Below are 27,222 nucleotides of genomic sequence, written 5' to 3'. Positions count from 1 at the left end.
ATGTCTCTTTCTTCTTTCATTCAAACCCAACTAGGTCTTTAGAAATAACATAACTGATAGGTCTTTCTATTACTTTTTTTTTTTTTTTTTTTTTTTTGGTACCAGGGATGGAACCCAAGGGCACATAACCACTGGGCCACATTCCCAACCCCCCACCCCCTTTATTTTTCCTTTTTAAATATTTTATTTAGAGACAGGGTCTCGCTAAGCTGCTGAGGCTGGCTTTGAAATTGTAATTATGATCCTCTTGCCTCAGCCTCCTGAATTGCTGGGATTACAGGTATCCACTACTGTGCCCAGCATTGCTCAATGATTTTAAAATGCATGATTTTTTAGAGTATAATCAACTTAAAGATATTCAACAGCTACACTAAAATAATACACACATACACATACACACACGGGAAGTGGTATGGGGGTAGGAAGGATAGTAGAGTCAAACAGACATTATTACCTCATGTACATGTATGACTGCATAACCAAAGTGATCTTGCAATATGAATAATCAGAAAAATGAGAGGTTACACTCAAATTATGTATGATCTATCAAAATGTATAAATGCATTTACCATCATGTACAACTAATTAGAACAAATAGAATTTTTAAAAATTTTTAAAGTTTGTGTATATAGCAGATTTTTTTTTTTTTTTTTTTTCTCTAAAAGAGCCCTCCTGGTCTTGGATATAGTTTGGTAATAGAGTGTGAACTTCCCATGCATGAGGCTCTGAGTTCAATCCCCAGCACCAAAACCAACGAATGAAAAAAAATCAATGAGTAGTAAAATGTGGGAGGTGTATGGAAGATACCAGAACACTTCTGTTTTAACTATAGCTACAACATAAAGTCTGCGATCTCAGATATTGTTGCTTAGAATAAGTTTCAGTTTGGAAAATGAAGTAATATGTTTAGAACAAAAGTATAAAGCAAATATTCATTACCATTCTGAGTAGGGAGGTCTACACCTGAAGTATTACTTGAGCAACAGAATACTGGGAAACTGGTTCAAAGTCCAGGTCAGGGCTAGAGCCCCATCCTTTTCCCCCCTGAAATACTTTTGCTCCTCCGCTTCCATCTCAAAAGGATTCATTCATCTTTTTCCATTCACATGGATCTTTTTGTTCAAGCCCAATGAATTAAATTCACTTAACACACCTTTTCAGAACAAGTTACGTAAATGTATCTAATATAAAAGGGGAGAAGAGTTTTATGTAAATAAGTAAATAGTTGGTTAAGGGTGATATGATTTCTAAATTTCCCAGGAGCAAGATTTCATTTAGGATTGTTATGCTTTGGAGGTGAGGTGTCCCCCCAAAGCTCTCTTGTGAGACAATGCAAGAAGGTTCAGAGGAGAAATAACTGGGTTGTGAGAGCCTTAACCCAATCAGTGAATGAATCCCTGATGGGATTAACTGAGTGGGGACTGGAGGCAGGTGGGTGTGGCTGGAGGAGGTGGGCACTGGGGGCGTGGCTTTGGGGGCGTGGCTTTGGGACGTGGCATTGGGGTGTATATTTGTATCTGGAGAGTGGAGTCTCTCTCTGCTTTCTGATCACCATGTGAGCTGCTTCCCTCCACCACACTCTTTCACCATGATGCTCTGTCTCACCTCAAGCCCCAAGGAATGGAGTTGGCTATCTATGCACTGAGCTTCTGAAATCATAAGCCCCCAAATAAACCTTTCCTCCACTACAGTTGTGCTGGTTGGGTCTTTCCTCAGCAGCAAAAAGCTGACTAAAACAAGGGTAGAGAATATTTTAATGTGCTCATAAAAGAAGACATTTTGATATTTATATTGGGCCTAGTAGAAAGTTTTAATGTCTTTAAGGAAAGGAAATTCAGTAAACATTGCCCTAATCTCTCTGGATTAACTGTTGATTTTTTAAAACATTTGTTGATTTGATGTTTGTGCCACTTTTCTATAATGAAGAGAAGTTTTTAAAACCCTCTTTTTTGAAATATTATTTTTAGAAAGAAAAAGCCTAAGTTCATATTGTGAATTTGCAATATACAGTTCTGACATTGTACTTTGAGTAGAAAGGACCCCACCTGTGTGTACCATTGGAATATCTCCTAGCATTCAGAGATGGTTTTATGCCTCCTCCCACTTGCACTTGGAATGCTACCATATTAGACTCATATAATAGAGTTGCTGCTGTGATCAGAGGCAGACTAAGCAATAAACACCCTAATAATGTGTTTTCTTTTACGATAAAATCACACGTGTCCATTAGGAAAGCATTTGGCTGCAAGTAAGAGGAATCACACAGTGATCTGAACAAGTGGGAATTTCTCTCTCTCTCTCTTTCTCTTTCTTTCTCACATCATGAGAAGTTCAGGAAGGATATTTGCAAACATTATTTCAGCTGTAAGCGTAAGGACTAACACCCCTGTGATGTTCTTGGCCTGTCTTTTATGGTCACAAGATAGACACTCCAGCTCTGAATAATGCATTTGGACAGCACAGGGCAATATCATTAAGGTGCTCCTTTTTACCAGAATTTAGAATGTTTCCCTAAGTTCCCCAATAGTTGTCTGACTGGGTCACATGACCACCTATAATTGCAAGGAAGACTGGGACAGGAATGTGGGTTTTTCAGACTCTCAAATGCGAGAGCCAAGGAAGAAGGAAGTAAAGAATAACATATCAATGTACCTTCAAAACACTGAGTAGGTCGGGCATAGTGGCTCATGCCTGTAATCTCAGCAGCTCAGGAGGATAAGGCAGGAGGATTGCAAGTTCAAAGCCAGTCTCAGCAACTGAGTGAGACCCTATCTCTACATAAAATACAAAAAAAAAAAAAAAAAAAGAGCTGGGGATGTAGTTCAGTAGTTAAGTGCCCCTGGATTCAATCCCTAGTACTAGGGGAAAAAAAAAGACTGAGTGTACGTGGTGTATGTGTGTGTGTGTATATATATATATGCATGAAAAGAAAACAAATGATGAAGGAAAGGGAAAAAGAAAAACGAAACAAAAGTAATACTTTAATATTTATTATTATAGAGTCTTTATGTCAGATACTAGTCTTTGTACCTTACATATATTATCTTTTCTAATTATGGCAACCAGATAGCAGATAGCACCATTCCCTGTTTTCAACCAAGAAAACCAGTTAACTACTTGCCCAAGGTCTTGTAGTAAAGCCAAGATTCTTCCTCACTCTGAATTTGACTTTCTTTCCTGAGACCAGCACTTAGAACATGTGGTTTTCTCACTATAGGTCCATGTTTTAGTCAGCTTTCTCACCACTATGACCAAAAGACCTGATGAGAACAATTAGAGGAGGAAAAGTTTAATGGGGGGCCCATGATTTCAGAGGTCTCAGCCCATAGACGGCCAACTCCATTCCTCAGGGCCTGAGATGAGGCAGAACATCATGGCGAAAGTGTGTGGTGGAGGAAAGCAACTGGGGACATGGCACGAGGAAGCAGAGAGAGCTCTGCTGAACAAGGGCCAAATACATACCCCAAAGACACGACACGCCCCTAGTGATGCACCTCCTCTAGCCACAACCTACCTACCTACAGTTACAAACCCATTAATGCTACCAAAGATTAATGCACTGATTGGGTTAAGGTCTCCTAACACAATCACTTCACCTCTAAACCTTCTTGCCTTGTCTCTCACATGAGTTTTGGGGAGACACCTCATGTCTAGGCCATAACAGTCCATTTGACACTTCTCCTCTGTGTTGCAGTGAATTACAAATGTCCCAAAATGCAGTGGGAATTTCCAGCCCTTGGTTAATGAGTTAGATTGAAGCAAGGATGCTTGAATCGTTCTAGCAAAACCTGCAGCCACAGATTTTGCAATAATTACCTTTCATCTTTTCAGGTTTTCTGCTCTTGGAACTCATTACTACCATTCCCCCTTCTGGCCTTGATGCACAAGTGGATTCTATCCATATTAAATACTGTCCATTGGACTTCTGTTTCAGGAGCATTCTCTCTATGCAGCTCACAGAATCCTGTTTGTTTATCTAGAGTTACACACCCAGCGACCACTGCTCTGGGTCAAGTATTTTAGTTTGTTCACATAAGGTCACCTTCTGGGTTCAATCCTATCTAGGTTGCCCAGAGATCAACTCTGCTCCACAGATTGATTCTCAGACTTACTCTTTTTAAGAGCTGCTAGGTAAGATTTTCATTCACTCCTGCAATTGGCAAAGAGTGTTGCAAAGTCAAAGATGAACTGTGATCTCAGATTTAAAAGTTAAGATTATTCCTTGACCATTTTAAATCTCCAAGGCCTGGTAGGCAGTAAGCATGGAGTGAGTTAATGCTTGCATTCAGCAAATCCATGGTTAGTCTATGATGTGCCAGACAGTAGAAGCATAGCAGAGTGCAAAATGGGTGTGGTTCTTGTACTTCTCTTGCAGAGAGGTGCACACTGAAAAGTCAGCACAGTTTGAAAATAAAGAAAGTCCTGATAGCCTTAAGTATGAAACGGGTCAGTTATGGTTAGAGTCCTACATTGGAAAATCATGTCGCAGTGAGTTGGAGCAAATTTGGATGAATCTCGTAATGTATGGTGCACTGGCAGAGAGTTGAAAACCAGGCAAAACTAACCCAGGATGATAGAGTCAGGCTTATAGTCAGCTTTGGAATGAGGCAGTGACTGGGGACCCTCAGGTGCTTCTGGAGTCTGGGTAACATTCTTTATTTTGATATCAGAGTTGGGATTTTTTTATTTCAATTTTTTTTATTTGTTCTTTTTAGATATCCATGACAGTAGAGTGCATTCTGACACATCATACATGGAGTGTAACTTTCCATTCTTGTGGTTGGACTTGGTGTGGAGTTTCACTGGTCATGTGTTCATATATGAACATGGGAAAGCGATGTCCCTTTCATTCCACTGTCTTTCCTATTCCCGTCCCCCTCCCTTCCCCTCATTCCCCTTTGTCTAATCCAGTGAACTTCTATTCTACCCCTGCCAAACCCCTTATGGTGTGTTAGCATCCACATATCAGAGAGAACATTCAGCCTTTGGTTTGGGGGGATTAGCTTATTTTACTTAGCATGATAGTGTCCAGTTCCATCCATTTACAGGCAAATGCCATGATTTCATTCTTCCTTATGGCTGAGTAGTATTCCATTGTGTATTCATACCACATTTTCTTTATCTATTCATCTGTTGAAGGACACCTAGGAGGGTTCCATATGGTAGCTGTTGTGAATGGAGCTGTGTTATGGTCTGGATGTGAGGTGTCCCCCAAAACTCAAGTGTGAGACAGTGCCAGAAGGTTCAGAGGAGAAATGATTGGGTTAGAGAGCCTTAACCCAGTCAGTGAATGAATCCCTGATGGGATTAACTGAGTGGTGACTGGAGGCAGGTGGGTGTGGCTGGAGGAGGTGGTTCATTGGGGTTGGGGCTTTGTAGTATGTATTTGTATCTGGTAAGTGGAGACCTATCTCTCTCTGCTTCCTGGTCACCATGTGAGCTGCTTCCTTCCACCATTCTCTTCCACCATGATGTTCTGCCTCACCTCAAGCCCCAAGGAATGGAATTGGCTATCTATGCACTGAGACCTCTGAAACTGTGAGCCCTTAAGTAAACTTTTCCTCCTCTACAATTGTTCTGGTCAGGTCTTTTAGTTCAGCAGTGGAAAAAGTTGAATAAAATAAGCCACTATAGACATTAGTGTGGCTGCATCACTATAGTATGATTTTATATCCGTGAGGTATATACTGAGGTGTGGGATAACTCTGTGCCAGTTTTTCTGCTGATTATTTTACTTTTCCTAGTTAATCATCATGAGCATTCCATAAGGTCAGTGCTGGCCCATTATACAGATGAAGCAGTTGAGGTTTGCCCAGTGACACACACCTAGAGAGCCAACCAAATAAACTCAACATTTGTTTAATTAGTGGTGAGAAATTAGTAAAAGTGGATGGGCAGGTGGCAAGACAGTTCTGCCAATCAAACTCCTACTCCTAACTCCCCTGCTGCTGGGAGCTGATATGGTGAGGGAAGTGTGAGATGTTTTGTGTGGATTTGAGATGCGTTCTCTGACCTTGATTGAAATTAATGTTCCTGAAGATTCTTTCTCTTTCAAAAGTTCAATATACTTTAATTTCTCCTCTGAAATCCTAAAAAACAAACAAAAGAATTGTGCACTCTTCATATGCTTTTTCTTCTCCATCTGAACTGCAGAATCCCTGAGGACAAACCCATATTCGTTTTGATTTCCAGTGCCTGGTCCTGGCCAGTGAGATCAAGGGTTGAATGTGTTTTATTAAACACTAGCCTGGGTCCTGGTGCAGGGCTGGGCAGATGGTGGTTGCTTTGTAAATATTTGTGAATGAGTGAGCATTGTGCATATTGAAGGAAAGGTTAAGCAGGTAGATGGTGCGTGGGTTTATTTCAATTAAGCATTTAATGTGGTGTATATACACCACAGAGTATTACTCAGTCATAAAAAAGAATGACTTTATGGCATTTGCTGGTAAATGGATGGATCTAGAGACTATCATGCTAAGTGAAATAAGCCAATTCTAAAAACATCAAAGGTCAAAAGTTTTCTCTGATTTGTGGAAGTTAACCCACAATAAGGGGAAAAAGGAAAGAATAGAAGTTCAGTAGATTAGACAAAGGGGAATGAAGGGAAGGGAGGAAGGATAGGAAAAATAACACAGTGGAATAAATGTGACATAATTCGTCTATGAACATATATGAAGGCACAGTGAATCCCACCATTGTGTACAGCCACAAAAATGGGGTCCTAATTAGAACAGGATATATTACATGCCTGTATATCAAAATGGATTCTACTGTCATGTATAATTAAAAAGAACCAATAAGAAAATAAATAAAAGAGAAAAATAAGAGAAATTAAGTATTTAAGACAAAAGCAAAATTTATTGCTCTCTCTTGCTCCATCACCCCAACCCACCCCCAAACTCTTACAGAGCTGGGCCTGACCCTGTTTGGAAGGAATTCTGTGCAAGAAATTCTGTGAATGGCCTTGGTTTGTTCTATTCTGGAAGGATTTGTGACTGAAGTCAGTTATGTTCGACCTTCATAAAAGAAATTCATTTTATGGTGTCGTTTTTATGAGCAAATGAATTGCTGCCTCATATTTTAGCTCAAATGGTTTCAAGCACATTTCAAAATAACTATGATTTTCTCTTCATCTTCACTTACACCAATATCCCTGGGTCAGAATAGGAAAGTTTAAACAAAGTGAGTTAGAAGTGAGTTCACTGCATGCTGAAGAGCCACAGCATCCAGTACAGTCGCCAGTAGCCATGGGGCTGTTAAACACTACCCTGTGGTCACTCTGCACTGAGATGTGGTTCAAGGGTAAAATACACCTGATTTCCAAAACATGACATTGAAAGTGTAAAATGTCTCATAAATTTGCATAGCGATCACAGGTTAGAAATGGTAATATTTGGACACATTGGATTAAATAAAGATATTAAAATTCATTTCACTTTTTCTTTCCTTTTTATTTTTTTGGGGGGTCGGGGGGGTTGGAGTGCTTGGATTGAACCCAGGACCTTGTGTACATTCTCCTGTTCCTTTTAATATTTTTGAAATGTGGCTTCTAGAAAATTGAAAATTACAAATGTAGCCACCATTGAACAGCAGCACTCCAGAATGCAATGACTGTGAATCTGCCCAGTACCGAACCCCTCTTCATCTACCCCTGAGTCCACGGTGCCCCCAATTCTCCCAGATTGACAAAATGTAACTAAAGCACCCCAGCTACTATCAGTGCCCATTCTCAAAACTCGGGTTTGTTGTCTTTTATTTGGTTTCCTGATTAAGTCAAAGCTCAATTTAGGCTTGAGAGTCCTTTAGCTTTTAAACTTTATTTTCTATTTATATCAACTCTAATGGTAAGAGCACTTAAAATTTATATACAAATTCATATTTTTTAGTTGACAGATAAGTGTTTGTATTTATTGCATACAACATGATGTTGGAGAGAACACATACAGTGCAGAATAATTAAATCTACCTAATTAGCAAGGGACCACCTCACATAAATAGCATTTTTGCACTGAGAACTTTTTTTTTTTTTTTGGTACCAGGAATTGGACCCAGGGATGCTAAACCACTGAGCCACATCCCCAACCCTTTTTATGTTTTATTTTGAGACAGTGTCTCACTGAGTTGCTTAGGGCCTCCCTGAGTTGCTGAGGCTGGCTTTGAACTCTGCATCCTCCTGCCTCAGCCTCCCAAGCCACTGGGATTATAGGCATGCACCACTGTGCCTGGTTCACTGAGAATTCTTAAGATCCACTCTCTGCATTTCTCAAGAATACAGTATATCATCATTAACTATGGTCACCATGCTGTGTAATAAATCAGAAACTCATAATTTTTTTTAAAAAAAGCACTCATATTATGTCATAAAAGAGCTATAATTATCCTGAGGCAGTGACTAATTAGTATTTATCACCATTTTCCAAGTGAGAAAACTGAGGGCAAGATAAAATGTATTTATTGAAACCCAACTCTGTTCCAGAATGCTTTTAACTCTCTGACCAACCCAGAATATAAGTGGCTTTTGAGATGACACAGTGGCCTGACAGAACTGGTACTGGAAAGATCTTTTTCTACTAACACAGGGTTCTCAGACAGCATCCCATTCTTAATTTTGAAGTATGACCTTTTACAAACTGTTAACCCTTTGGAAAAGTTAAAACTTTTTAACTTTTAAAAGATCAGTTTTAGCTGACATTTGACAATATTTTTTGTAAATGAGAGCTGTGTAAAGGATATAAAAAAATATTTATCTTTCCTATACTTCATTCATTCATTCATTCATTCATGTAGCCAGCCCTACTGATTGGGTGCTGCTGTGTGTAAGACACGAAACTAAGGCTTCAGGGGAAAATCAGGTGATTATGTTGCTAGCAAAGTCGAACTAGTTAACAATTTATCACAAACAAGGTGTTGATGTCAACTGCAGACTATGGACTCACATACAGGAAGACCCACCAGGCTGGGGGTGGAGAAGACCCAGTTAGTGATGCTCATGTAGAGGCTGAGGATAGTGGGATACAACCAGACCAGGTGGAGGTAGAAATATTGGTAGGAATTTTGCAGGGACACTTTCCTAAGAGGGAAATAAAGGTAGGATTGGTAAGGCAAGGAATTGCAAACAAACTACCTGCCCAAATTATGGTATTTCCTGGAAGTGCCCAGATGTTTCTCATGTGGCCGTGGATGTAACAACAACAATGTATTCTGAAAGTCTCTGCATAGTGCCAGACTCCAAAACATTTCAGTGGAGTGTTTTGCTCTGACAAGTTTAACAGACAAAATTCTTGGGGTAGGGCAAACTGCTTTGTAGCCTTTGCCTAGTTCCATGGTTTAAATATTCCCATCCTGGCTGATATCCAGCAACCAGAGAGACATCACTGAACTTGAAATTGGGAAGAATGTGAGGTAGCACCCCATTTCCATATCACAAATACCATAGATAGAAGTAACCACAAAAACACAGATAAAAGGAAAATATGTGAAAATGAAAGCAATTAATATTGAGTCTGATACGTATATTAGATGTTAGCTTTGCTTCTAACTCAGTATATTTAACTGGGATTTGTACAACATTTTTTTTTTTTTTTTTTTTTTTTTTTGGTATTGGGGATTGAACCCCGGGGTGCTTAACCACTGAGCCTCAGCCCCAGCTCTATTTTGTATTTGATTTAGAGACAAGGTGTCTCTGAGTTGCTTAGGGCCTCACTAAGTTGCTGAGGCTGGCTTTGAACTCACAATCCTCCTGCCTCAGCCTCCTAAGCCTGCGGGATTACACCGTGCCCAGCTTGTATGGCTTTTTAATGATAGCTGTGTTTCAGCCCCCACACACTAATGACTGGCATTTTGGTGGAAAATAACCTTTGGCCTCATCCAGAACAAGTTCTCACTGTCTTCTTTCTCTATTTCTTGCAGATCAGCAAACAGCAGCTGCAGACAGTCAAGGACCGGTTTCAGGCCTTCCTCAATGGGGAAACGCAGATCGTGGCTGATGAAGCCTTCATGAACGCAGTGCAGAGTTACTATGAGGTAAGAACCACCAAGTAACACAAGCCCAGGCTGCCCAGGCTGCTCAGGCACCAGGCACAGGAATTCTGAGTTACTGGAGACAAGGAATAAGAGCCTGGGGCTTCTGTGGGGTCATCCCTCCTGAGGCAAAGGAGTTGGTGATTTGTTACAATGCTAAGGAATAATAGCATTTTGCTTTAAGGAATGCTGCAAATACAAATGACTGTGTTCTTATTGTTATTGTTGCTTTTCTGATACTGGAGATTGAACCCAGGGGAGCTTTACCACTGACCCACATCCCCAGTCCTTTTTATTTTTTATTCTGAGCAAGAACCTTGATAAGTTACTGAGGCTGGTCTCAAACATGAGATCCTCCTACCTCAGCCTCCAAAATTGTTAGGATTACAGGTGTGCACCACCATGCTCAGTCCAATTACCGTTTTCTAACTGATTTTTAGGTGGAGTGTTTTCAATAGGATTTGTAAGATCCTGATGAGTTAGATCCTGCTTAGTAGTTTCTATTTTACTGATGAAGAAACAGAGACTCAAAGAAGTTAAATCAGTTAATCAAGATCACACAGCTTTTAAAATGTTGGAAGCTAAGACTTTGTGTCCAGACCATTTTTCTACCATTTAAATCATTTCTACTGGAGCTGGGCATGGTGGTGCATGTCTGTAATCCCAGAGGCTCTAGAGGCTGAGGCAAGAGGATTGCAAGTTCAAGGCCCATCTCAGCAATTTAGCGAGGCCCTCAGTAATATAACAAGACCCTGTTTCAAAATTTCAAGAAAATTTGTTTTAAAAAAAAGAGCTGGGAAACAAGTTTTTTTAAAAAAAAATTTTTAAAGCAAGGAATATAGCTCAGTGGTAAAGCATCCCAATTCAATTCAATTCCTAGAGCCACAAAAAAATAAATAAATAAATAAAAGAAGAAGAAGAAGAAGGAGGAGGAGGAGGAGGAGGAGAAGAAGGAGAAGAAAGGAAATGAAAACATTTCTAAGGAATCTTAGTGCCTCCCAAGGATGATGCCTTAACCATCTCCCTTATGCTTTCTATTAAAATACTGCCATGTGTGGGTTCTTTTCTAGAGATTAGAATTCTGTCCAAAATGTAGTACTTACCTGGAGAAAAAACCTACAATGGAGAGAACACAGGCTGAGTACACATCTCAGGTTAATTTTCACCACTGGCCTGCTAAGGTTTATTCATCAATAAAGTAGTTTTTATATTATTTCTTTTTTCTTTTGATACTGGGGATTGAACCCAGGGGTGCTTAACCACTGAGCCACATCCCCAGCCCTTTTTTGTATTTTATTTAGAGACAGGGTCTCACTGAGTTGCTTAGGGACTTGCTAAGTTGCTGAGGCTGGTTTTGAATGCAAGATCCTCCTGCCTCAGCCTCCCGAGCTGCTGGGCTTACAGGTGTGCACCACCATATCCATCTGCACAAGTATTTTTAAGTTTTATAAATATTCTTTCTCATTGCGGATATTTTCTGTCACTTGTCCATCATTAAAGAAATAGGCATGCCATTTTCTGGAAAAATGGATGGAACTTGAGAGCATTATGTTAAGCAAAATAAGCCAAACTCAGAAAGTCAAGGGTTGCATGCTTTCTTCCATAAGTCGAAGGTAGAGAAGAAAAAGGGGGGAAATGGCAGCGAGGTGGTGGCCTCATGAAAATAGAAGCAGTCTAGCAGAGTAAAAGAAGGGGAGCAAGAGGGGCGACGGGGAGGTACTGGGAAATGAAATTCACCCAATTATATGGTTGTATTGTGTGCATGCACAAATATGTAACAATGCAGCCCCCCCACTAATATGTAAAATTAAAAAGCACCAACTATAAAGAGTTTTATAAAAATAGCAGCAGATATACCCTACCTTCCCATTGGCAATGTTTTCCTGCCATTCATATTGTCAGAAATGATAGATTCATTGTTAAAAGACATTTTACTTAATGTACTAATCTATGTTAATGTGAACCAGATAAATATTATCTGTATTTGGAATGCTGTGCCCCAGATTTCTTATCCACTGTCAAGTCAAGATTAAAACTATTAGATATGAACTCCTAAACACCAAAAGCTTATGGCATCCTGCCATTTGCAAATCAAAATAATAATGATAAATTGTGAAACAAGTGTTAAGAAAATCCAACACAATCTGATCCCAGCCCCAATAGAATTGCTTCATTAATTTTCTTCTTTCTTTTCTCCCTCCAGTTCTCCCTCCCTTCCTCACTCCTTTACTTCCTTCTATCATTAGAAAATTATTTCAAAACAAATATGGTGTGCTCCTGCTTCTTGGGTACTCTAAGTACACCATGATCTTCCCACTGCCCAAATCCATAGTTACTTTCCACATGGTAATTGATTGACACCCTAGTGGAGAGATCCTGATTTGGTAAAACTTCCCACTGATTGTGGAAGTATTTGATTCCTTCATGGAGCATGATTGCAATTAGATCTTGGGAAAATATTATCAACTGGTTTGCTACGTAGCATTTAATAGTAAACAACCTTTTTTTTCTGTGATATTTGTTGGTACCAACCACAGATCCGTTTTACACAATATTTCCTTCATGGGGATTTCTATATGAAGCTTTTTTAGAAGTTGAGGTCATTTTTTAGCTAGGGGCAGCACATGCCTATAATTCCATCAACCGGGGAGGCTGAGGCAGGAGGATCTCGAGTTCAAAGCCAGTCTCAGCAACTAAGCAAGGCCCTCAGCAACTCAGTGAGACCCTGTCTCTAAATACAATATATAAAAAAGGGTTGGGGATGTGGCTCACTGGTTAAGTACCCCTGAGTTCAATCCCTGGTATCAAAAGAGAAAAAAAAAGAAAAAAGTTGATCATTTTTATACCTGTCCAAATTTAAATCTTTTCTTACTTTTGCAAATAGCATTCATGATTGCCAGTGAGCATTGGACTTGCTGCTTTATCTGATGTCATGCAGTTCTTCAGCTGAATTTCATGGGGAGTAGAAATGGAATTTGGAATCACAGTGAGGCATGGCAGTGAATTATTTGAGTATATCTAACAGAAGATTGTGTATAGAAAATGCCTCGTAATGAAATTAATTCCCTCCCCCAGCTTTTTCAAGTTCTGAAAGCCAGTGGGGAGAGAAATGTGAGAACCCTTGTTGAAACAGACCCTTATCAATGGTTCTCCATGTTTAGAGTCATTCAGCAGAGTTTATAAATTTGTAGATTGCACATCTTAATTAGAAAGCTCATTTGACTAATGACATAAATTAAAAGAAAGTGCCATTTCTGTTAATTAAATTTGAAAATTAATAGTTGTCACTGTGCTAATGAGTCTCTGGGAATTGTCATGATATCTATACTGATCCCGATATTTTCCTCCATAGTGTCTGGTTTATTGGAAAGAGCTTCTTTTGGGTCTGGTGAGAAGGCGGGCCAACAAGAAATGACTGAATATTTAATGTTAGGATTTGAGTAACATAGGAAAGAATGTGGGGCATGAATGATCTAACTGCTGTCTTCATTAGTAAAGCTTTAGAGAGTCTGAGATTCACTTTTCTAGGGAAGTCTAATCCTCTGAAGCAGAGGTCCTCAATCCAGGGATCAGGATTAATACTTAACTTGGCAGAGCTCCAGGTGGATTACCCCTCCTCTCTCCCTCCTCCATCACTCCTGGGCTGTGGAAAAGCTAGCACCTTTCCTCTACCTGATTCTGGGATTTGAGTGTACCCCCAGTCAACCTGTTTGAGCCAGGACTCTTTGAACTCCAAGTGACAGACACTTACCTCAAATTGGCTTTAGCCTAAAAAGAGATACATTTGTTCAAGTAACTGAATAGTTCAGTACTAGACCCAGCTTCAGCCATGGCAGAGCCAGAAACTCCAGAGTGGCCAGCCAGCAAGATGGCCATCTTCCCCCACTTCTTTTTTTTTTTTTTTGGTACCAGGGATTGAACCCAGAGGCACTTAACCACTGAGCCACATCCTCAGCCCTCTTTTATATTTTATTTAGAAACAGGGTCTCACTGAGTTGCTTAGGGCCTCGCTAAATTGCAGAGGCTGGCTTTGAACTTGTGATCCTCCTGCCTCAGCCTCCCTAGCAGCTGGGATGACAGGTGTGTGCCACTATGCCCGGCGCTTTCCTTCTTCTTCTCCTGTATCGCCTCATGCGTGAACTTCTCTCGTGGGCAGGTACTCTCCACGTAGAAGACACTAGGCCCCTTCTACCAGTTTTGCAACCCCAGCAGCAAAGAGAACACCTCTTTGCTGAAAGTCCCAGCAAAGACCAGGGGCGACTTGCTAGGATAGACATGGGTCAACTGTTCCTTCTTGAATCGGTCATAATGGATAGAGTCGAAAAACCGTGTGGGACACAGCCAGGGATGGTGCCACTTCTGGAGCCTGAAGTCAGGCTCAGTCCCCCTCCAGTCATTGCAGTGACACAACATGGTTTCCTAATAAGAAATCAGGGTGCTTGATGCTGGAGGAGGGTGAATGTATGCTCAGAAGATGAGATCAGCAGACATCCTCCTTCCATATAGATTTGATTTCCTCCTCCTTTCTTCCTCCCCACCTTCCTTTCTCTCTTTCACATCATACACTCCATCCTACCACCCCACACCACACCTTCACATACTAGTTGACCAACAACAATGGCAGTTTAAAAATATATATGGAAACTTTTCCTTTAAAACTTTTGAGATTACCGTACTAGAAAAGCTCAGTTTAGATAAGACAGGCATGGTGGTGCACACCTGTAATCCCAACAGTTTGGGAGGCTGAAGCAAGAGGATCGCAAGTTCAAAGCCAGCCTCAGCAATTTAGTGAGGCCTTAAGTTACTCAGTGAGACCCTGTCTCTAAATAAAATATTAAAAGGGCTGGGGATGGGATTCAGTTGTTAAGTGCCCCTGGATTCAATCCCTGGTACACACATACGCACACACACACACACACACACACACACACACACACAAAAGCTCAGTTTAGGTGTAAGAATTTTTTTTCTACAGCAATGATTTGTCAACATGCTAGAGTAATCCAGAGCCATTTTTTCAGAAATAAAAGTAGTGGGGAGAAGCTGGGGAGATAGCTCAGTTGGTAGAGTGCTTGCCTCACAAGCACGAGGCCCTGGGTTCAATCCCCAGCACTGCCAAACAGTAGTGGGGAGGTACTGTTCTTTTCCATGCCTGAGCCCATCCAACTGAGTCTGAACCACACTGACCACCATTAAAGCTAGCTCTTGTCACCTAGCACCTGAGCTGGAGGGCAATGAAGGAAGATTGAGGTTCCCATGTCTCTCAAGAGTACATGGGTTACTCTGTCCTTTCCTGGTGGCCCTGATGGTCAGAGTGGATTAAGCAGGGCAGCAGAATAAGCCTTTAATCCCTTTGTTTATGGCCCTGAGGGCTGAGGGCTGGAGTGGATGCTCTGAAATCTTGCTCAGCAACTCCATCCTGTCCCCATGTCCACAGTCCTGAGATGATCCAGGCTCTCAGATCTTAATATAAACATCTTGGCCAGGTGCACTGGCGCACGCCTGTAATTCCAGTGGCTCTGGAGGCTGAGGCAGGAGGATTGAGAGTTCAAAGCCAGTCTCAGCAACTTAGCGAGGCCCTAAGCAACTCAGAGAGACCCTGTCTCTAAATAAAATACAAAAAAGGGCTGGGGATGTGGCTCAGTGGTTAAGCTGAATTCAATCCCTGGTTAAAAAAAAAAAAAAAAAAAAGCAGAACTTATCACTGCCCCAAGCACTCCAACTGGCAACAGGAATCTGTCAATATCTACAGACTCAAAATATGCCTTCACCACTCTTCATGTTCGTGGGGTGACTGGACACCGGAAGAACTATCAGGAAGCAAGTTTATTTAAGCAGCCCTGGTTCAGAGGGGATAATGCCTAAAACTCTCTGGACCCTAGTCTGGAAATTCTTTGAAACTTATCCCCAGCTTGGGGTCAGGGGTGCTTAACATAACAGTGGGTAGTTACATGCCCGGTAACCTTGTAACCACGCTTAGGCTGCACAGAGGTTTCGCCCATTTTTACCAAGGAAAAAGAAATACTAACTTTTGTACAATGACCTCTCTTATTTTGTCTTCTTGTTTTGTTTTTTGTTTGTCTGTTTGTTTGGGTACCAGGGATTGAACCCAGGAGAGCTTAACCACTGAGCCACATCCCCAGTCCTATTGTAATATTTAGAGACGAGCAGGATCTGGCTGAGTTGCTAAGTGCCTCACTAAGTTGCTGAGACTGGCTTTGAACTTGCAATCCCTTTGCCTCAGCCTCTGAAGCCGCTGGGATTACAGGCGTGCGCCACCGCACCTGGCAACAATGAGCTCTCTTGAGACAGCGTCTACCATTACCTTTGGCTTGCAAACCTGACAGGTACAAGAAAGAGGAAGCTTCACGCCACATTAAGCTCTCAGTGTGCATATATGTATGTGTAAATGTGTACATATACACATACCCACATATACTGTGCATGTCCTGGAAAATTACATTATCAATGTATTAAGGTTAGAAAGGGACAAAGGTGGCGTGGTGCCCATGTGTTCCATGTAATGCAGTTGCATGTATTTCTGTGCATGTGCTGCCTAGAAATAATAGAAGAGAAATGGAAGTTAATCAGTCCACTGCTTGGTTTTGGGGACCTGGGCAAGGAAGGGCAAGGGAGGTGCAAGGGAGACAGGGAGAAGGTCTGGAAGGAGGAAGGGTGATGCTTTTTCTTGTAGTCTCTTTCCACCTACCGCATGGTCGTGGCCCCAGGTCTGCTTCTGAAATCTGACCCAGGATCCTTTACATTTTGGTGGGGAGTATCTTCCACCCATTAGGTCTCAAGTTCTCCATTCTGCAAGCATTTCAGTGACATTGACACAGGTGCATGAATATAGGCTGGAAATCACAATCTGGAGTTTATTATATAATTTATGATCATTGATATCATCAGTGACATCATTGCTGTTAATGAATAGTATTGCTAATCATTCACCTCTTAATTTTCTCAAAAGAAAGGACCTCTAAAAACAAAGATCTAGGGGCTGGGGTTGTGGCTCAGTGGCAGAGCACTTGCCTAGCACCGGGTGAAGCACTGGGTTTGATTCTCAGCACCACATATAAATAAATGAATAAAATAAAGGTCTGTCAACATCTAAAAAATATTTTTTAAAAAGATCTATTTCAAAGTTACCGTAAGTGGTATGTATTTTGCTCAATTTAAGTTTTTGGGTATCCCATAAATGGGATCATGTGACATAAGGGATTAAGAGTAGAAAGTGCATTTTATTTTAGAAATTAACATGCACCTACCCTCAAAGAAGGTATAATCTTGTTTTTGTTTTTTTTTTTTTTTTTTTTTTTCATTTAGAGAGTGGTGTTTCAAAAGACAACCAAAGTAAGGGATTCCAGTTATAAAATAACCAGACAATATGGGAGGGGGGAGAAATCTCAGAATTTAGATGGTTAAAAATACCTCTAATTCCACCATCCTAGACAACCACTTTTAAGTTTTTTTGTATATATGTTTCCAGGTATTTTTGCATACAGATAACTATCAGACTCCCATTGTAAAGTGGGACATCATGACAAAATGTTAGGACTCATATCTCTTATCTAGAGCAGTTCTTTTCAGCCTCCTTCCTAGCTGCACAAAAGTCAAACATATTACCTATTATCATTAGTCCAATGTCTTATAGCTATGGTTCTCCATCCAGGATCATACGCTTATGCCCAACCTCATCCTAAAGCGCTCTGGCTTAACAGCATATCTTAGGTAAGTTTAGATGCTAGTGAAATAAATTATACACACCACACACACCACACACACACACACACACACACATAATTTTCATGGCCTTACGATAGTCTATTAAAGTAACTGTAACTTTTAATGCATTCTGACCCTGTAGAGGACAACGTGCTAATGAAATGGGGGTATGATCTCATTGGATGCTTATCAAAATCCTAGTCAAAGTTTGTTTTGATCCTCATTTTACTTCCTTTATTTATTTATTTATTTAGGTACTAGGATTGAGCCCAGGGGCGCATAACCACTGAGCCACATCCCCAACCCTTTTTAATCATGTTTTCATTTTGACATAGGGTTTTGCTAAGTTGCTGAGGCTGGCCTCAAGCTTGAGATCCTCCTGCCTCAGCCTCCTGAGCCACTGGGATTGCAGGTGTGCACCACCACGACGCCCAGCATGCGATCTCCATTTTAAAGCGGAGGCAAATTAAACTCAGGACGATTACGTTGCTCAGGTGACAAAGTTAGTAAGCAGAAGAGCCCAGATTTGAACCCGTGGGGTGTGATCCCAGAGTCCTGCCCCTCGACACAATGTCTACTCCCGCCATTATTCACGTGACCTTAATGAGCGGCAACCAGGTCTTCCTTGCCGGTGTGTGGGGTTTTCTTCATCTCATTTACTCTTTCTTATTCGTGTTGGAATGATACACGTGTTCAAAGCAGGAAAGACTCTGTCATGGCTTCTCAGCAAGTAGGTGGGAGTTGGACCAGCCTCACCCTATAACATACAGCCACTCAGAGCAGGTATGTTAGCGTGTCTCTTAAACAGCTTTGGTTGCTAGGCCGAGGGGTGGAGGGAAGGGCTGATACAGGGGACAAGCTTCCGGATTGACTGCCCTTGGCGACTCCATCTTTCTTTATCTTCCATCTCTCATTACAACCTGTCTGGAAGTTGGCAGAAGAGTGGAGAGGAGTTACGGATGGGCTACCCAGAACGGCTCCTGAGGTCAAAGTCTCCTGCAACAGCCACTAACGCACCCATCCGCAAAGGAAGGACAGGAATGCAGACAGAGCTCCCAGCACAAATGGGTTCTGATGGTTGTTTTAGACACACAAGCACGTCCGTACTTAGTGTGTTGGCTAGGAGAGGAGCCCAGCCCCGGCCCGCTTGCTTTTTGATGGATGCAGAAGCCAAGACAGATGATGTGCCTGGGAAATTAATTTCCTGCTGTCACCTTTTCTCCCCGAGGCTGTCTGGCCTCCTTTTGGCACTTCATCTTCCCTTGTCCCCTCAGCGGCGGCTTCCTTTGTCCATCCTCTTGACAGAGCTCACTGCCCCTTTCTGGGTCCTGGAAGTCATCTCTCTCCTCTGGACAGGTAGATCCTTCCGCTTTTCAAAGTCCTCTCAGTTTGATCCTTGTCAAAGAAGAAGGGGTGGATTAGCCTCAAGTGACCGAGAAGGAGAATGAGGTTGACAGAGGTTAAGTGACGACCAAGGACACCACTAGTGGGTCAGCAAATATGTACCAGTTGTACTCTGTACAAAGGAAGTGGCTGGGAAGCAGGGGGTGTGGGATTCAGGGGTCTCCCAGCAGGGACCAGAGTGTGAACATCCTTCTGTCTTGACTCCTTGTGTCAGGCCCCTGGGAAAAATCTAGTCTAACAAACCTGTTTGGAAAGACCCATATAGCCAGGCATGGTGATGCATGTGGCTCGGGAGGCTGAGGCAGGAGGATCGTGAGTTCAAAGCCAGCCTCAGCAACTTAGTGAGACCCTCAGCAACTCAGTGAGACCCTGACTCTAAATAAAATATCAGAAAAGGGCTGGGGATGTGGCTCTGTGGTTAAGCATCCCTGGGTTCAATCCCCAGTACAAAAAAAAAAAAAAAAAAAGAGGGCCCATATACTCTGCATGGGTTAGGTTTAGGGTTAGGGTTTCCTCTTTACCCTCTTGCCCCACCCAAACTCGCAGTGAGGTCTCTGCCAGAGAAGTCGGCTTTGTTCTTAGCATTCACGCACTCCTTCAACAAACACTGAAAGCCAGCTGTGTGCTGGTGCTACTAAGAAGAGGCGATCAGATAAAAACACTATGACCTTGCCTTCCTGAGCTTGCAGTCTAGCTACAGTCTAGCTGGGGGTTCAGACCTCTACCAGACACCCACAAAACCGATGGCAGCTAGGGCACGGCTTTGAGGAAAACCTATGTGGTGAAGAAAACTGACAACCAGGCTGGCCCAGGTTTGTGGGACACTGTGTGGACAAGGCAGGTAGCAGGGTGTGGTTTTGCCATTGACTGACTGCAAATCACCTCCGATATTGATTGGAGCTGACCTCAAAGAATTAGCCCTTTGTGTCTCCATTATTGCATACCTGCCTTTCCACAAAGTACCTCTCAACTGGCCTCCCTGCCTATTCCCTTTGCCCCTTCCAGTCCTGGGTCATGTCCCCGCTTGAAACCCTCAATGGCTTCCCAGTGCCCCCACTCCCCCGCTTTATGGATTAGCAATAAATGGTTGAAAACTGACATTTTAAAAAATTTGCTCTAATTAGTTATACATGACAGCAGAATGCATTTTGACTCATTGTACACAAATGGAGCACAACTTCTCATTCCTCTGGCTGTACATGGTACAGAGTCACACTGGTTGTGCAATCATACGTGTACATAGGGTAATAATGTGCATCTCATTCTACCGTTTTTCCACCTCCACACCCCTCCCCTCACTTCTTTCTGCCCAATCCAAAGTTCCTCCATTCTTCCCTAGCCTCCCCATTATGGATCAGCACCCGCTTATCAGAGAAAATTTTTGACCTTTGGTTCTTTGGGATTGGCTTATTTCGCTTAGCATGATATTCTCTAGCTCGATCCATTTACTGGCAAATGCCATCATTTCATTCTTCTTTAAGGCTGAGTAATATTCCATCATATATATATATATATATATATAATATATAAAATTGGTATATATATACCAATTTTCTTTGTCCTTTCATCTGTTGAAGGGCACCTAGGTTGATTCCACAGCTTGGCTACTGTGAATTGAGCTGCTATAAACATTGATGTGGCTGCTTCACTGTAGTATGCTGATTTGAAGTCCTTTAGGTATAAGCTGAGGAGTGGGATAGCTGGGTCAAATGGTGGGTCCATTCCAAGTTTTCTAAGGCATCTCCATACTGCTTTCCAGAGTGGTTGCACCAATTTGCAGTCCCACCAGCAGTGCCCTTAAATTATAGGCTAATAGCCCTGATAACTGCCTTACCTGGCAAGCTAGTGGCAGAACTGGCATGGGACCGTGGTTTGCAGTCCCTGCCACACCAATATATGGCCTTTCCAGAGACTTCTTTAGGTGCCTCAAAACTGTGGTGGTCTTTGAGATCTAGGCCTGTAGCTGAGGCTCACAATGGCTTAGATGGAGAAACCATCTGCATGTAACATTACAGATTTTTCAGGTGAATCATTTAGTCCATTAAGGCTCCTAAGGCCGGAGGACTCATTTGGAAATTTTCCTCCATAATTGATTTTCAAAGGACCTCCAAGGTCTCAACCGAGTACCAGTGTCCAGGGAAGGGGAGCTGGCCACTGTCTTTATGCTGTTAAATGAGGCCTCAGCCCTCCTTTTTAAACTAACTAACTTCGCTAAGTCAACAATAAACAGAAGCCACCTTTGTGACCTCTCTCTACCCAAAGAAAGCCTTGCGAGGAAGCAGGAGGCAGCGTGGTGCCCACCAAGCCCCCCAGGCAACACCACCTCCTGGGCAGCAAGGGCATTTCCTCCAGTCTCACATTGGAACAGACCTTGGCTCTGCCTCTCGAGGGGTCTTTATGTTCTAAACACTGATGTGGCTGTGTCACTGTAGTACGCTGATTTTAAGTCCTTTGGGTATAAACTGAGGAGTGGGCTAACTGACGTGGGTCTGAAGTGTGACCAGGACGCAGCTCAAAGGTGCCCATTGTTCTCTCTCTGAACACGAGCAGCAGCTTCCCCACATGGTTCTGCGCTACATCCCAGAACCATGTAGCTTTTGTCAGTTTGGAGTGGTGGACGGTGGAGCAGAAGCAAAATGCTCTTAATAGGTGGCATGGGGCCAGAACTCAGGCACCCCAGCCAAACTACTAAGGGTTCTCCAGGTGGGGACAATTCCCACTGGGTCAGAGCGCCCCAGAAGGAAGGAATCGGGTTGCAGCAAAAAGACCAGATGTTGGTCATCAGATGGTTTTAGTGACCAAGAATGCTTCCCTTCCCCTCTTGGTTTTTCTACCTACAAAGCAGACAGAACAGAACACCATGGTTCATTGCTAATTTACTAAGTGCCAGGTTCTGTACTAGAGGAAATAGATATCCTGGGGAACAAGGACACACAGTTCCCGGGTATGGTGGCTCCTACCTGTAATCCCAGTGACTTGGGAGGCTGAGGCAGAAGGACTGCAAGTTCAAAGCCAGTCTCAGCCACTTAATGAGACCCTAAGCAAAATAAAAAATAAAAAAGGGCTGGGGATGTGGCTCAATGGTTAAGTACCCCTGGGTTCGATCCCTGGTACCAAAAAGTGGGGCAGGTGGGAGCTGGGAATATGGCTCAGTGGTAGAGTGCTCCTGGGTTTAATCTCCAGTACCAATAAAAATAAATAGGAAAAAAAAGGGACCTAGACCTTGCCTGTGTGGAAATTACATTCAGGAAGGTAATACAAAATTAAACTTATGATCATCTAATACTTATTTAATTCCACTTACGATGAGCATCATTGAGGGAATAAAATGAGGTACAGACACTGGCTCAGGAGTGCCATGTCACACATCATGCCAGCTACTTTACATATAATGACAATAACAGCAACTCACATGGCGTTTAGTGAGCCAGGCACTGTCTTAAGTGCACTTCATTTAATCCTCATTTTAAAATACCTACATGGGTACCATTACCCCCAATTTATAGTTAAGAACACTGAAGTGCTAAGAGGTTAACTTACCAAAATTCACGCTGGCACTAAGGAGCAGAGACAGGACCTAGGCCGTCTGAGCAGAGAGTAATATACAACCTGCTGCATCTTGTCAGATCATCTCATTCAATCCTTGCAACACCTGGGAAGCACTGTCCTCCTCTCCTTATCTGGGGCTTTGCTTTCTAACATTGCATGTACCTGGAGTCAAGTGCAATCTGAAAATATGAAATAGAATATTCCAGAAATGAGCAACTTGTAAGTTTTAAATAACTTTTATTACAATGCATTGTTATCATTGTTCTAGTGTGTTGGTATTATTGCTAATCTCTCACTGGGTCTGAGGTATAAATGAAGTTTTATCATAGGTATGTAGGAAAAAAAGGGGAAAAAAGCATGGTATACATAAGATTTAGTACTATTCCTGACTTAGGCATCTACTGGGTCCTTGAAAGATAACTGCTTCAGTTGTGCACAGTGACCCACGCCTGTAATCCCAGCAGCTCTGGAGGCTGAGGCAGGAGGATCATGAGTTCGAAGCCAGCCTCAACAAAAGTGAGTTGCTAAGCATCTCAATGAGACTCTGTCTCTAAATAAAATATAAAATAGGGCTGGAGATGTGGCTCAGTGGTCGAGTGCCCCTGAGTTTAATCCCTGGTACTCCCCCCACAAAAAGATACCCCCTTCATGTAAGGGGAGACTACTGTACTATTGTTACTCCCGTTTTGCAATATGGACATAGATGCAAAGTGTGGTTCCACTGAGTTCGCACAGTGAAGAGGTGGTGGGGCTGGATGTGACACACTGCTGCCTTTCGGGGTAACTTGAGAGTGGGTCCCACGTGCACCTCCATTGTTCATACTCTCTCTTCCCTGGCCCTCTTCTTACTCAGGTGTTCCTGAAGAGTGACCGTGTGGCCCGCATGGTGCAGAGTGGGGGCTGCTCGGCCAATGACTCCCGGGAGGTCTTCAAGAAGCACATCGAGAAGAGGGTGCGGAGCCTGCCCGAGATTGACGGCCTCAGCAAGGAGACCGTGCTGAGCTCCTGGATGGCCAAGTTTGATGCCATCTACCGTGGGGAAGAGGACCCCAGGAAACAGCAGGCCCGGATGACGGCTAGCGCAGCCTCGGAGCTGATTCTGAGCAAGGAGCAACTCTATGAGATGTTCCAGAACATTCTCGGGATCAAGAAGTTCGAACATCAGCTCCTGTACAATGCCTGTCAGGTAAGATGTCTTTCACCTGGGCCCAGAGCCACTGGGTAAGCAGAGCTATGTTATGACTTTCATGGGCTCCTTCCTGAGAAGAAAACATTAAAATTTAACATCGTATATAATAGAGACTAGATTATATTCATAGATTTTTTTTTATTAACCACTTAATATGTTTTATTTTTTATTGGTTCTTTTTAGTTAATGCATTGCAGTATAATCCATTTTGAAATAATTTTACAAGCATGGAGTATATCTTCTTCTAATTAGGACCCCATTCTTATGGATGAGCATGCAGATTTTTTTTCTGACTTTATAACAAACTGAAATATAATTTTTCTGAACTGCTGGAAGTCCCTAGGATTAAGCTCATTGTGTGGAAGGGGTAAATTGTCCCGATGAGTAAGACCTGCTTTTCATGTGTTAAAAATGTCCAAAATCAAAACAATGACTCTTTTAAAAGATAGTTCTGCCTATGAAATAGGGGCTGTTTATCAGTTGAGTTTGTACTTCTTCAACTGAGAAAATGTAACACCTGGTCATCCAGAGCGATTATTAAAAAGAGAAAACTTGTACAGATCTGAGTTTAATCATAGCCCTGTGTCAATCACATCATGAGTTTCTAAGTGTGACTAAGAAGAGACCAGAGACTTTGCTTGAACCCACCTAAAATAGGTCTATCTTCTTTCTGGTTGGAGGATTGGAAGCAAGTTGTCCTAGATCTTAATTTCCTGCATGACCGCACCATTATATTCATTCATTCAACAAATACTTATTGCATCTACCTGGCACTACTTTGAAAATTTTAGTGCATTTCACTTGAGCATTTTTTACATGCACATTCCCAGTCCATAAACCTTAGAGATTCTTGTTCTGCAGCCAGAGTAGAGTCCAGGAATCCACATTGGAAAATAAGGGCCCATTCCCATTCCTTTCTAAGAACTCTTAGGGAAACAGTTTGCTCTGATTTCCCTGGGCCAATTCAACCCCGACAGCAGGTTAAATTAAGACACTTAAGGGTATTAGCTAAGAGTTGCTCTCTGCTCAGAGTCAGACAGACATCGGTAAATCCTAGCATGACCCCTTGCTAGCTTTGTGGCCTTGGGGTCTAGTTAACTTTCCTACACAAGTCTGCATTTATAATCAATTAAATATTGATTTAACCATATAAGGGAACACATGTAATCCAATAAAAGAGTTGTTGAAGAATAAAGCATTCAGGTGAGAAATTTTTCATTTGATACTAATAATTGAAAAAAAATCTGACTATGAAACAGAATATACAGGTATAGCCCCACTTTTTTGGGGAAAAAGTACTGATGGGCAGAAATGAAAATGTGGACTGTGTTTATCTTAACAGGATAGTATTATGGCTGATTTTTGTGATTTTCATTTGTGCTGTGTCTCAAAAAAAGCCTTAAACTTGAGGTTATTTTTTAAATGGAAGTAAGTACCAAAATCTCTGCAGAGAAACAATCACAACAATGGGATAAGGAAAAAATAATCTGAATAGTTTTCTAGACTTTTGACTGTCAACATCCTACCTGTGTGATTTCTGAGTACCACCTGCACAGTCATTGAATTTTTTTTTTTCTTGTATACTGGATTGAACCCACGGACGCTTAACCACTAAGCCACATCCCCAGCCCTTTTTATATTTTATTTAGAGACAGGGTCTCACTGAGTTGCTTCTTAAGTCTTTACTAAGTTGCTGAGGCTGGCTTTGAACTTGCGATCCTCCTGCCTCAGCCTCCTGAGCTGCTGGCAGTACAGGTCAGGCATATGATCATTGAATATTTTTTTGTTCAGCCAATTGCCAACTCACTTTTTAACCTGTCTGTATCTTAAGAAGTAATGCATGTGAAATCACAACTTCAAAGTACTCATTTTTCTCTTTTTCAAAAAATATGCATTAAAATAAAACAGAACTATTAAAATAGAAGCTCTTCATAGTCGGTCCTCTTAGATCATCTCACAGCGTCAGTGAGATGTAGCCAGTGTCCTGATGTACAGAAGGTGATGGGACAGAGTTCTCTGCTGCTGTGTCCCAAAATAGCCTGCGTTGATCAGAGCAGCTCTTATGTGAAATCTGCACAACCAGACAGCAAAGCATAGGTGTAATTTGCCTCCCTTCTCTTCCCTCAATGGCAGCCTGTATATGGATGGGCAGGGGAACCTACTGCGAGTCTCACATCCTATAATCAGATATCAGAAATTAGAGATTTATGGGCTTGCTTTCTCCTAGACGTCACTCAGATCTATCAGACCCCTGTCAACTCGCATGAGCAAGAATAAGAAAATGACATCATATTGCTTTCATCCTCACCCTGACTCCTCAATTATTTCTTATTTTTGTGTTTTCTGCTCTCCCCTTCTCTCTCCTCTCTTCTCACCCCCTCTCTTCCCTCCCTCCTTACAAGACAAAGCAATTCCTAGGCACTTCCAATGTGCATAAAGTGTGCCTTTTATGCATGTCACATCTGAGGGGAAGCCGTAATCTCATTTCTGCTGTTGCTTTGGAAAGTTCCCACGATCTCTCTTTATGGGGACCTGCCAGTAGCTGCCATTTTCATCTCAAATGAAGAATGACACTTATCAAAGAGTGATTATATCAGTTACACATCCGTTGTCTGTTGGAACGTGAATTGTGTCTATCAAAACATAAAACCCAGAAACCTTAGCAAATGTCTCCCTGTTTGCACATGGAATTTTTTTTAAGTCTGTTTTATTTGAGAATGTGTGGATCAACCTTCCAGAACCAGTCGCTCATGTTCAACATAATATCCAATGTAAAATAATTGGCAACTCATTAGGAAATCAGGGTTGTTTTTATTTTTCATAGACCTTTGGGAGGAAGCAGTTCATTATGGAACTCTATGAGCATTCAAGCTGTACGCTAAAGCTAACTCAAAAAAAAAAAAAAAATAGAAAGTCATCTCTGAGATGGGTTGGATCATCTGAAAAATCAGGCCAAGGCAGGGCTGCTTGCCACCTTCACAAAATGCAGAACTGAGGCTATTGACAACGATGATGTGACATTTAAAAGTCTTCCCAAGATGTACTATCCATCCCTTTCCCCTTAAGTGACCTCCAAATTTGCTGTTGGTTCAATGCCATGTGTCTACTCTCTGCCTGCTATCTGCTACTTCCTGTTCCTCTGCTCAATGACACCAGTTATCCTTAATTGCCTCTTTCTGAAATGTATGGACATTTCCCTTGAAAAACACCTTGGAGGTACACGTCATGAAGAGGCAAGCATAGCTTGTCACATTTTTAAGCCCTTAGCAAAGCCCCTTAGCTGATATTGAAGGGTGGTGAACGAACCTGACCTATAGAAGTCAGTGATCCCCTTG

General features: G+C 42.0%; 1 protein-coding gene across 9 annotated transcripts in view; it reads left to right on the top strand.

Annotated features, from left to right (window-relative positions):
- CADPS (calcium dependent secretion activator) overlaps window positions 1-27,222 on the top strand; it is a 483,924-nt gene that overhangs the window by 98,017 nt on the left and 358,685 nt on the right. For all 9 annotated transcript variants that reach the window (XM_079114383.1, XM_079114382.1, XM_079114375.1 and 6 more), the window contains exons 2-3: window positions 9,910-10,023; window positions 23,552-23,884. In XM_079114383.1, coding sequence (XP_078970509.1) covers window positions 9,910-10,023; window positions 23,552-23,884 — 447 coding nt within the window. The remainder of the gene's footprint in view (window positions 1-9,909; window positions 10,024-23,551; window positions 23,885-27,222) is intronic.

This window comes from Sciurus vulgaris (assembly GCF_902686455.1).
Source record: "Sciurus vulgaris genome assembly, chromosome: 16".
NCBI lineage: Eukaryota > Metazoa > Chordata > Mammalia > Rodentia > Sciuridae > Sciurus > Sciurus vulgaris.
The sequence above is the reverse complement of the archived record's forward strand: the minus strand, read 5'-3'. Positions and strand labels throughout refer to the sequence as shown.